General features: G+C 41.3%; 1 protein-coding gene across 1 annotated transcript in view; it reads left to right on the top strand.

Annotated features, from left to right (window-relative positions):
- LOC115054588 (Down syndrome cell adhesion molecule homolog) overlaps window positions 1–15,787 on the top strand; it is a 79,137-nt gene that overhangs the window by 34,749 nt on the left and 28,601 nt on the right. Inside the window, exons 4-5 of the mRNA XM_029519858.1 lie at window positions 14,594–14,740; window positions 15,470–15,748. Coding sequence (XP_029375718.1) covers window positions 14,594–14,740; window positions 15,470–15,748 — 426 coding nt within the window. The remainder of the gene's footprint in view (window positions 1–14,593; window positions 14,741–15,469; window positions 15,749–15,787) is intronic.

Below are 15,787 nucleotides of genomic sequence, written 5' to 3'. Positions count from 1 at the left end.
ATCAGCCAACATTAACACATATAAGCTACCAGTTATGCCAGACAATAAGGCAAATCATTGATGCACAGAAATGAGAAATGGTGCATTTCATTGTTAATAGCTTTCATCTGTAATTTTCTTTTAGCAGCTAAAACTGCACATTTGATGATGATATCAGTGGTGTAATTCAATCGGAGAAACACCTACAACAGACTTGAGCAAGTAGTGTTCTGAGGGAGAAACAGAGGGGGAGATATATAGAGTAAGGAAGTGTCTGGGAGTGGGAGCAGCAAGCTAAGTGAGGTTGTTAGGAAGAAGCGCTGACAGTCCAATCCAGCGCAGCGACCATTCAAAAGACAGCTTCTTTTGTTTCTGCCTCCCTTTCTTCTGCCACGGCAGAAATAGAGGGTGAATCTCTGTGCGCAGTAACCCACTGACACCTCCCTCTGATCTGCCTCCTGCACTGTACCTCTCCAACCCCCACCCCCAACACCCAGCCCCCTGCTACCCTCCACTACATCCCTTCATCAGCGCTCTCCACCTTTTCTCTCTCCCTCTCTATGCATAAGCCATTGCCTAAGAGTCACTCTCCTGGTTGCCACAGTAACCAGCTCACCTCTCTCTCCGGCTTTCGCTCTCTCACAATGCACCTAAACAGTAGAATCGGTCTTAGTCTGAGAGACAGAGGGAACGGGGGATTGGAGGGAGGCATATTTCAGATTGCTGTTGCACAGTTGTCTCAGTTGTCTTCCTTTCTATGATTCTTGTCTACACAGGCACCACTGCACCGACAAGGCAGAAGCAGAAAGGAAAAAAAAAAAAAAAAAAAAACAGGGGGAAGAAAGACATGTTTGTATATTGAATGCTCGGAGACTACATGTACAAAACAAGCAATCGTAGAATGATTTCAACAGTAACACTACTGCTAACCAGCACTCCCAACCTGCTCCAGCCATATTCCCCATCCCCCTCCTCCATGTCAGTCCTCCCACCTCCTTCCTTCCTCTCGTCGTCTGTGAGTGGCAGTCAGGTGGTGGCGGTGGTGGTGGTGAGTCTGATCAAACAGCACTGTCCTTTTGACATGTCCTCTAGCACCTGAGCACTCTCCTTGTCTGTCGTCTTCTCTAAATGTTCTCGCTGTCCAGTAGCACACTCATTACCTCCTAATTACCCTCAACACAACAGCAACTGGTCTCACAATCACAAAGAGAGTAGAATGCAAAACATTTGTTCTGATGTTATTTGTGGGACTTTTTTTTTTCCAGTGGCTTGTGGCATGTTAAATGGTCCCCCAGTGATTGTGGTAATTTAGAGCAATATGGTAATAGGGGTGCTGATGGCTATTTCTCTTCTCACCAGCCCCTCTTTTTGTCCTTTCATGAGCTGTTGTTGGCGAAATTACATTGAAGGTTTAATTGGGTATTTTAGATGGCTGGCTGATGAATGTTAAAACTCAGCCCAGTGATCATTGATTATGACTTTTTAGATCATGCATCATAAATTAGAGAGTCATTGGCTCATGCTGTTCTATTCCTATAAGCTAAATTGCAGGCATCACTCACTCATATATCATCACTGGCCAGCTGACTGATATTGCTGATGGTCTATTTACATCAATAATAAACGTAGGAATAAAACAGGCCTTATAATTTTTGGATTTTTGTCAGTTTTTTAGGAAATAATGCTTTCACATTGATCTAAAAACAGACAGTGTGTAGGCTTGTTTGATGTTGGCAGACGTATGCGTTACATTCATTCATTCATCTTCTACCACTTTCCCGTTTCCGGGTTGTGAGGGGTGCTGGAGCCAGTCCCAGCTCACACTGGGTGAGGGCGGGTTACACCCTGGGCACGTCACCAGTCCATCGCAGGGCCAGTCACCAGTTAACCCAAACATGATGTCTTTGGATGGTGGGAAACTGGAGTACCCAGAGGAAACCCACGCAGACACGGGGAGAACATGCAGACTGCACAGAAAGGCCCCAGGCCCAGCAAAGTATAAGCTACGCTGTGTTATTTTGAAAGGAGTTTTGAATTATACATCAGACATGTTAATTGTAGTGTTAATACACTCTAGGCATAATTTATTTACTCAAATATTGACTTAGACTTCCGCAGGTATTAAATATCTGTGATTATGAATATGAACATTTTAGAGATAAGAAGCCAAACATAGCAATCATCGCAAACATTACTGTGAAATTGTGTCATTCTCAACTATGATATTTTTGATGATATTCACTGTTGCTGCTGATAAAACTTTAATATTATTGGTATTATTAGAAGAGGGGGACAGATCATTTTCCCCAGAAATAAAAAAATATTTTCTGGTAGGTTATGGTACGAATTATAAAATTTACAATTCACTTAATATAATACAATTCAATTTGATACAATGACAACAGTGTCATTAAAAATAATGTTGCAGTCAGTGTGACAGTTGCACCTGTGTCTCTGTGCTTTGACTGCCTCAGTGTTTGTTGCTATGGGCTCAGAGTACTCCCTTCCTTTTTACTACACATGGAACATGTTTTGACATACACTCTTCCTCCTCCCCTTCGATGAAGGCTTTGCATCTTTTTATTTAAGAATTAGCCATGGGAAAGGAAACCTGCTGCAGAATTAACTTACCCTTTATATTCTTCTGTTGGTTTCCTTTTTCATGGTTCAGAAACATGTCTCTTTAAATTGCCTTGACAAAGAAACTTACCATTGTGGTCCACGTCTTTCAATTCTTCCAGTTACACTTTCAGCTGTTGCCTCAGAATCAGGTTGTTTTCATTGTCCATGGAGCCCAGACTGTGAGTCCTTATTACTCAGGTGATCCCCTGACTTCTTCTCTCAACTGTCATCCACATGAAACTAATATCAGCATTATGTATTCTTTCTGCACAAATAGGAAATGGAAACTGAACTGGGGCACATGATAAAGATAACACAGTAAAAAAGACCATGTCAGTGGATTAAGCTCAAAGCAGCACTTTGTCTAAGGATGCCGTCACAGAGCTGAAGCCTTAAGCAGCACAGTTGGACAACAACGTGATCAATGTACCGATGTCACATGGTTTATTTTAAAATCCCTGCTCTAAAAATTAACAGATTCTTTTCAACAGCAATCCCTCTCTCGACTGTCCATCCATCCATCTACCCCATCCTCCTCCACCCATGCAGGCTGGCGCCTGGCATTTATGGGCCTCCTCAGCAGGCAGAGTTGTTTAACGAGGGCACAGGGACAGTGTGGCACTAATTGCCGTGTGTGATTTATACCAGGCTGCGACCAGGCAGGAGCACAGGCAGACGATGGTACTCTGAGAGCAGATGCTTCGCCCAATATTTACTTAACCCTCCACTGGCGGGCCTGGCACTAGTGCCACTGACGATGTGTCCGTGGGGAGTCTTTTCTCAGCACACTGTTACATTCAGTAGCAGAGCTGAAGCCATGTCTGGAGATTTGCTTAGAGTGGGATTGGGAGCCGTATGGAATAGAAGATTGGAGCAATTAGTGGCAGGAAGGTGATTGCTCTCCTGATAATTTTGTTGTCCAGGAGGAATTGTTGGCCATATAATCACAACATATAAAAAAAAAAAAAAAAGATGTATTTTCTTAATTTTAATGAATAAATATTTACTTAAATGCTAAATATGTGTATGGGATGGATATAACATAAATATGGATGGATAGAAGAGTCCTTAGCGGTGATTAGTGGCATGTTGAGTGTGGTTCTATAATGAGCAGCATGATTCGTACAGTACTCACTCTTCTGTCATGTGTTAGCGGTGATAGACGTGTCCATTCCACACCTGCCTGCCCAACTCATCTGGAGTGATAGTCTCAGACATCTCAGCTGCAACTCAATTTGTCACACCTCAAAGAAATTAGCAGCAAAAGGTGTGAAAGTCTACTCCTGAAATAGATTAGTTCAACAAGTTAAATGTCTCAGTATCAACACTTTGAATGAGCTCAATGATCATTTACAGTTTAGAAAAACAACAGTGGATCATGTTCAGTCCTTAGACAGCCACATGCCACAGTAAGATGATGGAGGGAAAAGGGGTAGAAAATAAAGAGAGCCTGTTTCTGTCTCCACAGTAACATTGATTGATATTTTTCAGGTGGAGCAGCTGTCAAGCGGCCTGACCACTTCAAGATAATGCTCTGTGGGGAGAGGGGGAGGGAGCAGTAGAAAGGGGGAGGAGAGGAAACACCAAGGAAAAGACAAGAGATGAAAAGAGAAGAGACAGAGGGGACAGCGACAAAGGAAAAGAATGTGGAGGAAAAGGAAATGAAATTGAAAGGCGATAATATAATGGAAATAAGATATTTTTTAATCGTGATTTTGAGCCATTGTTGAAGGAGGAGGCTGCTCTGAGAATTTGATTACATAGTAGTTGAGTCATCTTGTAAATGAGGGGTGTGTCTCCAGTCTGTCCACTGGATAAGTTAAGGGGGGGCGGGGGGGGGCAGCGTATGAGGTTGATAAAGAATGAAATCAATTCAATTTTAGTTCTTAATCCAAAATCTGTGTCTGTTTATTTACCTCCATTTACATTTTTTTGGACAGAAGAATTGTCAAATTGAAAGCAAACACTCGATACTACCTGCTTACATCTTATCACCCATACAAAAAGTCATATCAAAATAACATTTGAAGTAATATTTTAGTTATGATGTACAAATGTACAAGTGTGTTGGTGTGTAAGTTGCTCCTGGCCCTAAATATGCAGCTGGGCTAATAAATGAATGTAGGTCTTAGTGAAACCACCTTGTAATCTAATTGTTGTTGTGGCACATTGCAAAACCTTTTAAGATGAAGTTGGTAAAAAGCCAGTCCTGCTGAGAGACGAGTGTCTACCCGCAGGCCTCAGTCTCCCCTTTGTCCTCATGGAGAAACACATTAGTTCAGTCAAGTTAAAAGAAGATTCAGATTAGGCGTGCTGTCACTTTACATCAGCACAAAGGGAATTAAAACATCCTAACAACGGATGAATGCCGGTTGTTTTTGTGACAACAAGTTTTATCTTCATTAGCAGGTGAATCTTGCAGCGATTTGAAAGCCTTAATCAGCTTGATTATCAGCTGTTATGAGGTGATGAGATTTGATGCAGATTTGATCTCACTCTTCTCTCTGTCTTTTTCTGAGCTACTACGGCGTTCGCAGTGTGCAACACATAAACATTTCTTTTTGTGAATGGAACATTTTCCTTGTGAAGTACTAAATCACATTCTAAGCCGTAACCCTATGTATGTGTAAACGGGTGGAATATTATTATCTTGAAAAGAAATCAGTATTATCGAACTGAATTCAAACACATTCACCAAGTATCCCACAGTACATTATATACAGTAATATCATGTCCTAATCTTATCTCATTACGAAGAAAATCGCTTTTAAAGGGACACCTAAGAACAGCCATCCCAAGAGAACACAACCAACAGCAGACACAACACCACAACGCAAAAGGTTGAACAAAGTCAAACCAAAACGAGAAAAGATCAAATTTGTTATGTCTTTATACATTTAATTGATATTCACATGTTGTATTTTATAATAAAAATCTGAATATTTCCAGAATAGGTCATAATACAACATTTTTAAGATCCCCCTGCAAACTGTGTATGGAGAAATAACTATTCATGCATAATAATTGTGCCAATAGTTGAAATTAAAAATCGGGTTAATATGACTTCATTCATGAAACCTTTAAAACTATCTGATGAGGAGATTGCAGATTAGTACAATTATCTCGCTCCATTGGCAGATAAAAATGGTTTCATGAAGTGATTGCTGAAGTAAATGTCATGTCAAAATGTAGTTTGTGCAGGATAGTAGATGCAGGCTGTAGCTGGGGGTCATGATCAGACAGGGTGACTCATTAGAGAGCAACACTCTGTCTCTTCACTTCCCTCAACATAATCACTGTAATGTGAATTTCAGGCTTTTCATTTATAGATTTCCATACCCACTACATGTCACAGTAGTTTTAACCTGTCAGGATTTCTTTCCATTCATTCAAATTAGTTAGAAAAAGAGTGCTTTCCCCCATTACTAGATCATTACTGTCAGTCTAATACAGAGGAGGACATTTCTTTCAATTTTCCTGTCAGTGTTGGTCGGTGTTTTATTTTATAACTCTATATCCTTATTAAAGAATTGTCTTAGAAACAGCCCTGATTTTGTGACATTACATTTGTCTCACAGTGTACGTCTTTTCCTTTGGTTCAGCACCACGGAGAGCTCCACCTGGTAGCCTTTGCCTCATTCTGAAACTTTCCTCTTTCCCTCTTTTTTCCTTTTTTACCTATGCAAAAATTGTTCTCAATCAAAAATACATGCAAGGACTTTTTTAATAACTTTCTCTTGTATTTTTCTGTTCATTTAATTAACTTTCGCGACCTGGTAGTTTTAACATGGGTAGGCCCCTGTTTTGTATAGACATAAAGCATTAGCCTTATATGAGTGGAGCTCTCATATGATTCAGTGACGGTGTGTTTAATAAACATTATGACTGCACATTTCTGATGTCAGTGGAAAGAGGTTTTTCCCCCCATCTCGCTCTTTCAGGGTTTGTTGAAGTGGTATGCACAAGAATGTTGAAACTCTGCACATGCATCTTGGTAAAAATGAGAAGGAAATTTGAGCCCGTCAAGAGAGAAAACTTTCTCAGTATTGGCCTCACCTGTGTTGCTGCAACTCCCTCCAATTGTCTTTCCTTCCATCTTCTTTATACCATCATCTTTCACTCCGTCAAGCCTTCCCCTCCCCAGTGTGGCTCTTGAATTTTTAATAAGCCTGAATTACTGAGGCTCTCAACAGTAATGACAAAAAATCAGACAATTAAAGCAGAAGGGCTCCAGCTTTAAGTCACCTCCCTCAGAGGAGGCAGAGATTATTTAAAATGGCACAATGTTTGATTATCTAATCCTCCTCTTGCCCCCTCTGCTTCACACACAGGGCAGCATTGCCTGCTCCACTTGCCACAGCAAATTAGAATGAAACACCAATAAGCACTGTGTTTAAGCCCTTTTCCATAAGCAGGAATGTGATGCCACGGAGTCCCAAGGGAGGCGCACAATGGGAGTGACTGTTTTACACTGAGGTCATCACAGTTTAGCAAGAGTTCAAAGGCTTGTCTTGTTCATGTTGTCATGTGCACATTTACATTAAATCCACATTACTTTGGATTGATGGGCCTTCTTAGATAAATGTCGGTTGATTTTCTCCAATCTATCCCCAGCTCTCATAAACATGAGTGAAAGAGGAATGAAAACAATGAGGAAACATTGGGTGGGACCCAGTGAGATAACCCTGATTGTGTGCCTTGCTTATTGGAGTGAAAATTTGCAGGACTGGCTCAACACTCTCTTGGTCCCAAAACAAAGCCAACAAAGTCTGTTTTGTTGTGGGTTTGGCAATAAGCAGAATTGTTGTCAGCTTGACTTATTATCCAGACAAAGTGATGGATTGTGATTGAGTAGATAGTAATAGCTTCCTTAATGCCAGTGCAACAAACACACACACACGCACACGCACACGCACGCACACACACACACAGAGGTTCTCACAGACACAGATGAATATTCATGATTATACAGCTGAGGCTCAACACTGGCTCATTTAGTGTCGGCCAGAGAGGGCCCAATGATAGCATTGTAAACACACAACCATCAGGGGTTTAATAGCTCTACTCCAGTGCTGGCTAATTACATCGCACACGCAGCCACAAACTGGTGCACGCACAGAGACAAACACTGCGAATAGAAAAACACAGGCACAGATTTGAAACCTATTGTGATGAGATTTCCCTCCTCGTTTTTGACTTGGGCAGACAGAGATTTGTCTGATAGAAGAAAGTGCTCACACAGCTGCTTCAAAGCAGTCTGGAGGAGAATAGAGCCATCCTGTCATAGTATGTCAGTGTCTGCCAAATGAATCCTATACAAATGAAATCCATTGTTTGATTCTGTTTATATTTGATGAGATAGAGTTTCTTTGGTCTGTCTGCGCAGCTGGTACTGCCTGGAGTCTGAAGAACAGTAGTTTATATCTGCTGACAATGGTTACAACTGTCCCTTTCATACTGGCTTGACATGACAGGTGCTCAAATGTTATTTCTAATCAGTATTGTTTAAGATGCTTTCGAAATGAACATCCCTCCTAATGCACCATTGTGTTTTACAGAGATTTCAGATGTCTGGTAGAACGTCACAGACTGGATCTAAAATCTCTCTTCCCTCTAACACGACAGAGGAATGTGGAGCAACCACGAGGCCAAGCGCCTCAGGGTTTAAGCTTCCCTGTTGCCTCCTGATTTGAATATCGTTCAACGTCCATTTGCATCTAGTTTTAATAGTGGTTTATTCAGTCAAGCATAAGATGACATCTTTATCTGTGGTTGACATATGAGGCTGTTAGCCTCAGGCTAGCATGTGTCTAGTTAATGAGCAGAGGGATGCTGCTGATGATTAGGAGCAGCAATAAAAACGCACAGCCTCCTACTCTGACTCCACTCAGTCATGAGGATATACAGTAGGTTGGCCAGAAATGCAGCTTCAATTCTTTTGGCGAGGTGTGCTGAGAAATCAAGGCAGGTTCCTGGATTGTGTGTTTTTTCTTGCACTCTTGTGTATGTGTTAGGGTTCTTCTTTGTACTTCTGAGGGCAAGATCTGCTTCAAACTGTTTCCTAACAGAGTCAAACACACAAATACCTTTCATATTCCACATTTTCATATATATAAAAGTTTAAGGTACATTATGTTTAGTCTGGACAAGCGCACGTCTGTAAAGTAGGAAACTTTAATACCTTGTGAGTCATTGTTATGTCTTTTTCTAAAGCTGAACCTGTGACATCTTCAAATGCCTTCTGCCTTCTTTTGAAAGTTTTTACAGCAGCAAGTCTTTGGTGCTGAAAATCTTGACAACAATAATGGATTGATGAAATGTCATATAATGTGAATGCATCTACTGCACATCTGTTTTATTTTTCTCTATACTCTATTCTCACCTTGATCTTGATAAAACAAAAGATGACAAATTCAGCCAGATAATTGTTTTACATTTCATGTCCACATCCTGCTTATGTGTGCATGCAGTGTGGATCATATATGGGTGTGATATTTTATATTTTTATTTAGCTGTTGTTTAGACTAATTTTGCTGTAGTTCTTTCAATGGGAGCTGCAAAGATTCCTGAAATCCATCTATCATCATCTGCTTAATCCAGGGTCAGGTCGCGGGGAAGATTCCTGAAATTAACCAAGACAATCTCTCAGATAAACAACTGTATGTACTGACAGACGACATGCTCACAAATCTCACTGCATTCTCAATTATTTTATACAGACCACTTTTAGCTAAGAGTCTGCGGCATTCACAAACCCTTTGATTTGAGTACAGATTTCAAGCAAACATGAAAATCAACATCTCATCAGACATACAGGGCTGAGAGGATTTGCTCATCTGCTCTCAGCCATGTCTGAGCAGTGAAACATTTACCTGGGCAGTGTTAGTGTGTGTGCTTCCGCCTCTCCACCATTTACAGTACCAAGAATATTGCTTGCTAAGGGAATGGTGGCCAGTATGTTGCCGTGGCAACCACAGCAACTGTCAGCATGGCTCCTGTGAGAGTGACAAATGATTTTTATTAGAGGGGCTCTAAATTGGTGGGATCCCCCTCTCTATAGAGATGCTTATCCCAGTCTGATCAAACTAGGGAGTCACTCTGCCAATAACTCTGAACACTGGAGCTCCTGGGCTCACCATACACGCATTACTCCGCACGACTACACTGGCAGTTCTGCCAGACACTGTGTGACGTTCTCATGGCAGGAAGCAGTGTGTCGTTGCACATTGTAATGAGGGCTGCAGGTTATTAAAAATGCGATGCTTGGTAAATGTGGATGTCAAAAAATTTAATGAATGTAACTTAAGTGGCGAAATGCAATAACTAATTTTGTTCACTTGTATGATATAGAAATCATCTAGATTCATCATCCAGCAGTCAGCTGTGTTTGTATTCATGTGTTCATGTTCCTCTGTGTTATCACTATGGTAGTGCTACTTACATCTTTGAAGGTGGTGTTGCTGAGTGGTGCGTATATAAATCCATTTGTTTTGTGACATCGGCCCTGAACTAATTACTTCATTGATGATTATGAGGTGATAATGCCCTGCAACACAATTCTCACGTGTTAATTCAGATTAATCTTCTGGCACATACTTGGCTTTACTTGTGTTCAAATACATTCTGAAAATGCACAAGCTCATACACTTAACAGTTGTGCATCGCTATTTTATTTATTTACTTATTTATTTTGGTCAACCTCTGTGATGTTTAGTAGTCGAGGTTACAGTCACAGTGTCAGCTCCAGCTGTCTCTCCAGGGAGCACACTCCAATCATAAACTCCAAGACACAGTAGCAGAGCGGCTGCAACCTCTGCTCCCCACCTCTGGACCTCTGCCATTTCATATCTGCAAGTCTGACTCTCCAAACTCAAAACTCACCTGTTTATGATTACTCACTCACTTTAACTTCTATTACACTCCCCATTGTTTCTTTTACGTGTGTTGATTTTATTTATTGTTGTTTTTATTCATTGGAAAGGGTCGTTGAGTGTTGTGAAAGATGCTTAGACATAAAATTTATTATTATTATTATTATTATTATTATTATTATTATTATTATTATTATTATTATTATTATTATTATTATATGGACTCAACAGAATGATAAGAAAGAAATTTTTATCTGTATCCTTTTGTTGACTCCATGGGTTTCATCTAAGTGGCATCCAGACTGTTGGTGTTGATAGGTGTCATGATGCAAAGTTCCTCAGTCACAGTAGTGCAGGTCCAGATCTCTAAGGTCACAGGGTAAAACAATCACAGTGTCAGTTTTTAGTTGGTGGAGCTATTTGTATTTTCTGTTGTTGAAATGGTCTACTGCAAGATTTTGCTGCTCTGGAAAAGATGTTGTCATTCTCACATTGTCTTTATATCATGATTTTTACAGTACAAATTCTAAGTCGAGTGAAGCAGGTTTCTCTTTGATTTGGAGGCAGACAGACAGTGTGGGACACAGACAGAAGTACTTGGTTCCTCTTTGGATCCATCAAACAGACGGGGCTGACATTTATTTATTTTATTTTATTTTTTGATAATTTCTCTGCCTAACCGTGATCGGAATTACCATATGAAAGTTATCTTTTTTTCCTTACTGAGAGCACATAGCTGTAAGCTAATTTGTAAGCCATTTTAGATGACAGAGAGTGGTTGTATCCCAGAGGTGCTTCTTTCCTCTGGGTCTTTTTTCTCTCTCTGTTTCTCCTGGTTGCTCCTTTTTCTCTCCCTCCTCCCACTTCATCTTTCCTGAACTCATGTCTCAATTACCGAATATTGAAGTGACTCAGAGAGCTTAGGTACAGTAACTCTTTCAGTTCAAGCACATGTGTCTGGGCAGATGGTCGCCCAGCAAGCGTAGGTCAAAGTGATCAGCTATGTCACCATGTGTCCTTGTGTTCCCCATCGTTGGGAAGCCTTCTCTCTTAGTCCTTGTCACATGTCAACCTGTTTGCGCAGTGATGACACAACCATGCCAGTCCTAACTATGCTCAGGGAAAATGCGCTAACAGCCAAATTTGGACATAATTCAGCCTTTTCTTCCTATTTCTATTATGTCTCGCAAGCAATTTAGGTTTTAGTGGAAAAACCGCAGAGTCTCTCAATTTGAATGAACAAAGAGTTTACTTGGAGGCTCAGTTTGGCTTATATGGGGATTAATTGAAGCTATTGAGTGTGGATCCACAGAAAGGGACTTGTGTTTGTGGGACTGTTGATGCCAAAGCAGCTGGGTGGACCGAGGAAGGGAAGAGGAGATGACTGATGACGCCAAAAGCCACCTGGAGTGAAGTAAAGCCATAGTTTCAAAAAATATATACTAATACAGATAGGTGACGGGCACAAACGCATGTTAATTTGTCTAATATGCTATTACTCAGACACACACTGCAGAAACATTGGATGGTGTCCCTCAGGCAATGTTAGTATGCAGTAGGTGGAGCAGAGAAGAGCAAGGGAATGCACAGTGGAGCGCCTCCGATCGTTATTATTGACCATTCCTCCATGCAGCTGGATGCAGCATAAACACATTCACACTCCCTTGCACGCATGTATCAAAACGCATACTGTGTTCACATTTAATACACAAACACACGCCAATGCAATTTCAGTTAACTTCAGCGGTACATGTGTGCACAGAAGTAACTGTAAAGGAAATGTTCATACTATGCAGTCCCGAAAGCCTTCAGATCTGTGGGAGAAAAGAACTTGTGGCCATTTTTGTTTTAAACAAATACCAACCACAGCTACCCCTCGTTCTTATTGCAGTGGCCATCTCAAAAATGTAAAACGTGTGTTCATTTGCCTCCTGCTGTGTTTGGAAGCTGTAAGTGGAAAATATAGTGACATCATTACAGCTGGAAACACTTCACATTTTACAGCAGTTTCCGTTGAGGCTTTACAATTTTTTAGAACATGAACTCGCAGACGTTAAGGTTCAGACGTTACCACAATGCACAGATCATAAACAAGGTAAAGAAGATGCTGCCTCTCACAGTTATAGTCTTATAAGTTGAAGTGATTTCCAGAGTTTTCTCATGTTACTTTATAAATGAAAGAAGGCTGATCATCAGATCAGTATCTGTGGTCAACGAAACCAGCAAAACCTGTGTGATTCCTCCATGAATCGATGAATGGAACCTATAAGAGCCTGTAAGTGAGAAATAATCCAGTCATTTTGATTCACTGGCAGACAGGAGACATGCTTACCCATTTAAACATGTATGTGTTTGAGTGTGTGTCTGAATCCACATTTAAAACACAGGCGTACTCCCCTCTCCCAGCCCTGGCCTTTTGTAACAGTGACAGGCAGCCTGTTCTCATGAAAGCTCCTCGCATTCATAAGCCTCCCTTGTCAACTTTTGATGTGAGGCAACTTTCAGAGCGAAAGAAGGAGAAGGCATAAAAACCAGGCTGGAACTCTCTTTCCTTTGATATCTATTTTCTCTGAATTGTTCCTTTCAATGAAAGCAAAAATTCAAATTTGATGTCTCCGTGTTAAGGGATTAAAGACCATAGTAACACACATGTATGTGAGTGCACTACTTCCACTGTCCCCCTCATTTTACAGGTGGTTGTCTGTCACGCAGGAGAGCATCTCAACCACAAGTTTAAAGATGAAAAAACCATTCAGGGTAGCAAATCCACAGTCTCTTGTTTCTAACTAGGTCAACACTTTCTCATAATAGCATTCTCAATATCCACGTCTGTGACCCCCCCTCTGTGGCTATTTTTGTAAGTCAGAACATACATGTCGGTGTTAGATGTGACCAAAGATCAGAGCCTGCAGGTTAAACCTTCCCATTATTTCAGCCTGCGCTGTGCTCAGGCCTGTACAAACAGTATTAATCCATGTTAAACTGCCCTGGAAGGAATGATTGAGAGTAATTCAGCAGCCAATAAAGTCTGCTTTATGATATCTCCTAATATTACCAGAATTCCCCACTGCCCGCTGTCCCTATTTGATCCCCATCTCAGATAGGTTTTTCTGTCACCGGAGAGATGAAACACTCGACCAGCCACCAGCTACAGCACACATCACTCCTCATAAACACTGACTACCTCTCTCTACTTCCATGTGTTCACACAAATTAGCATAACATTAGCATGATATTAGCACAGGCCGACCTGCGCAACCATGCCTTATCAAAGTAGTCTGTGATCCCTGGCTCCCTGCGCTTTAGTCTGGAGCAGAGTAAGAGAGAGAACCTGAAAGAGAGCGAGAGAGTGAGACAGAGTTCCCCAGAGAGAGGAAGAAAGAGAGAGGAGAGCGATGAGCTACATGATAACGAGCTGTGTTACACTGCTACACAACACACAGCCTTGTCACAGCGCCTCAGAGCTGTGCTGAGCTAAATGGGCTGCAGCAGATGTTTGGTGACTACAATCGCACAGCGCAGCGTACCTCACTTGACTTGCAAATATTTGCTAACGGACTTCAATATTGGATTTGCTGTATTTTCTTCTTTTAGAATGTGTAAGATTGTGATTCTAGTGCATAAAAATGAATACACATTACGTTTTCTCCTCGACAGTGTACAACTGTGGGATATTATTTAATATAAAATGCCTGCCATCTCCTGTGATGAAATCTGGTAGATAATGATCCATTGTTTGTTCCTCTCAGGTGTCACATGCATTGTTTCAGACAATATCCGTTTTTTGGTCTTCATAATATTTGTAGTTTCATTTAGCTAGTTTTGCTTCGTTCGTTCACTTCTTTTTGTAAAACTCTTGTTGCTCCAAACCATGAAGCTGAGTGAGATCAGTGAATAATGAGGAAATGATGGATTCACCCACAGATGCTTTGCCATAATGTCCACGAATATGCCAACTGACCACTGGCCATATACTGATTCACCAAAAATGTGGACACACTTTCTCATTCAAGTGAATAGAAAAGTGTGTCCAAACTTATGACTGGTAGTGTACCTCATTAATACATAGTGATGTAACATGCTCAATTTATCTCAGACAGTGTCTGTTTATTTATTTACAGTGTCTCGGTTTCTCATCACTTCCACGGGAGCCCTGTATATCCTGGATGTGCAAATGGAAGACGGGCTGTACAACTACAGGTGTATGACACGCCATCGGTACACAGGAGAGACCAGACAGAGCAATAGCGCCCGCCTCATTGTTTCAGGTAAGAGGAACAACAGATGATTCAGGGTCATGGTATAGTATTTCATGAAGGTTATTCACTATGAACATGAACAATTTTGATATAAATTACAAAAAACATCAGATAATTTCAGTTTTTTGTATTCAAAACCAATCTGTTTGTGTGTCATCATGTTTTTTTCGTTGAGACAGTTGATTTGTGTTGCTTTCAGAAGTGTTGTGTGCAATGTGACAGAGGACCATATGGAAATGAATTCATGCTTATAAAAAGGTACAGATAATGTGAATGGAGTAACAAGGAAAAGCACGCAAATTAAAAAGAGATGACAGAACTGTGCCAACACAGAAAAGACCCTCCATGCCTAAAAACGTTTAAAAGGACACAATTTTTTATCCATCCATCCCTACATCTTCTACTGCTATTTTGTTTCCGGGTTGCGGGGGGTGCCGGAGCCAATCCCAGCCAACGTTCACACTCACAGGCGATTTAGAGTCACCAGTTAACCCAAACATGCTGTCTTTGGACAGTGGTTGGGAGGAAACCTATGCAGACACAGGGAAAACATGCAAACTCCAGGCCTGGAACCGAACCTTCAACCTTCTTATTGTGGGGCCACAGCGCTAACCACTACGCCGCTGTGCTTAAACGTATTTATCTTCAACATGAAAGCGGACACAAGATTAATCGCTATGCAATCAACAGAGTTTAAACTAGTACCACTAACTATAATCTATTCCCCTCCCCTTGTAGATCCAACCAACTCAGCACCCCACATTCTGGATAGCTTCGAGCGTCGTGAAGTGATGGCATCTCATCGAGTGGAATTGCCCTGCAAGGCATCTGGTCATCCTGCACCCAAATACCGGTGGTTAAAGGACAACCGGCCGCTGGAGCCCGACACACGCTTCAGACAGAGTGTGACAGGCCTGCTGATAGAGAGAGCCCAGCCCAGTGACACAGGGACATACGTGTGCGAGGTGTGGAACGGCTATGGCAATGCTGAGGTGGTTGGCAGGCTACAGGTAAAAGGTAGGTGCCCATGGGCTGCTGATAAGTCATCGGGGTTCA

This window comes from Echeneis naucrates, chromosome 14, assembly GCF_900963305.1.
Source record: "Echeneis naucrates chromosome 14, fEcheNa1.1, whole genome shotgun sequence".
Classification (NCBI taxonomy): domain Eukaryota; kingdom Metazoa; phylum Chordata; class Actinopteri; order Carangiformes; family Echeneidae; genus Echeneis; species Echeneis naucrates.
The sequence above is the reverse complement of the archived record's forward strand: the minus strand, read 5'-3'. Positions and strand labels throughout refer to the sequence as shown.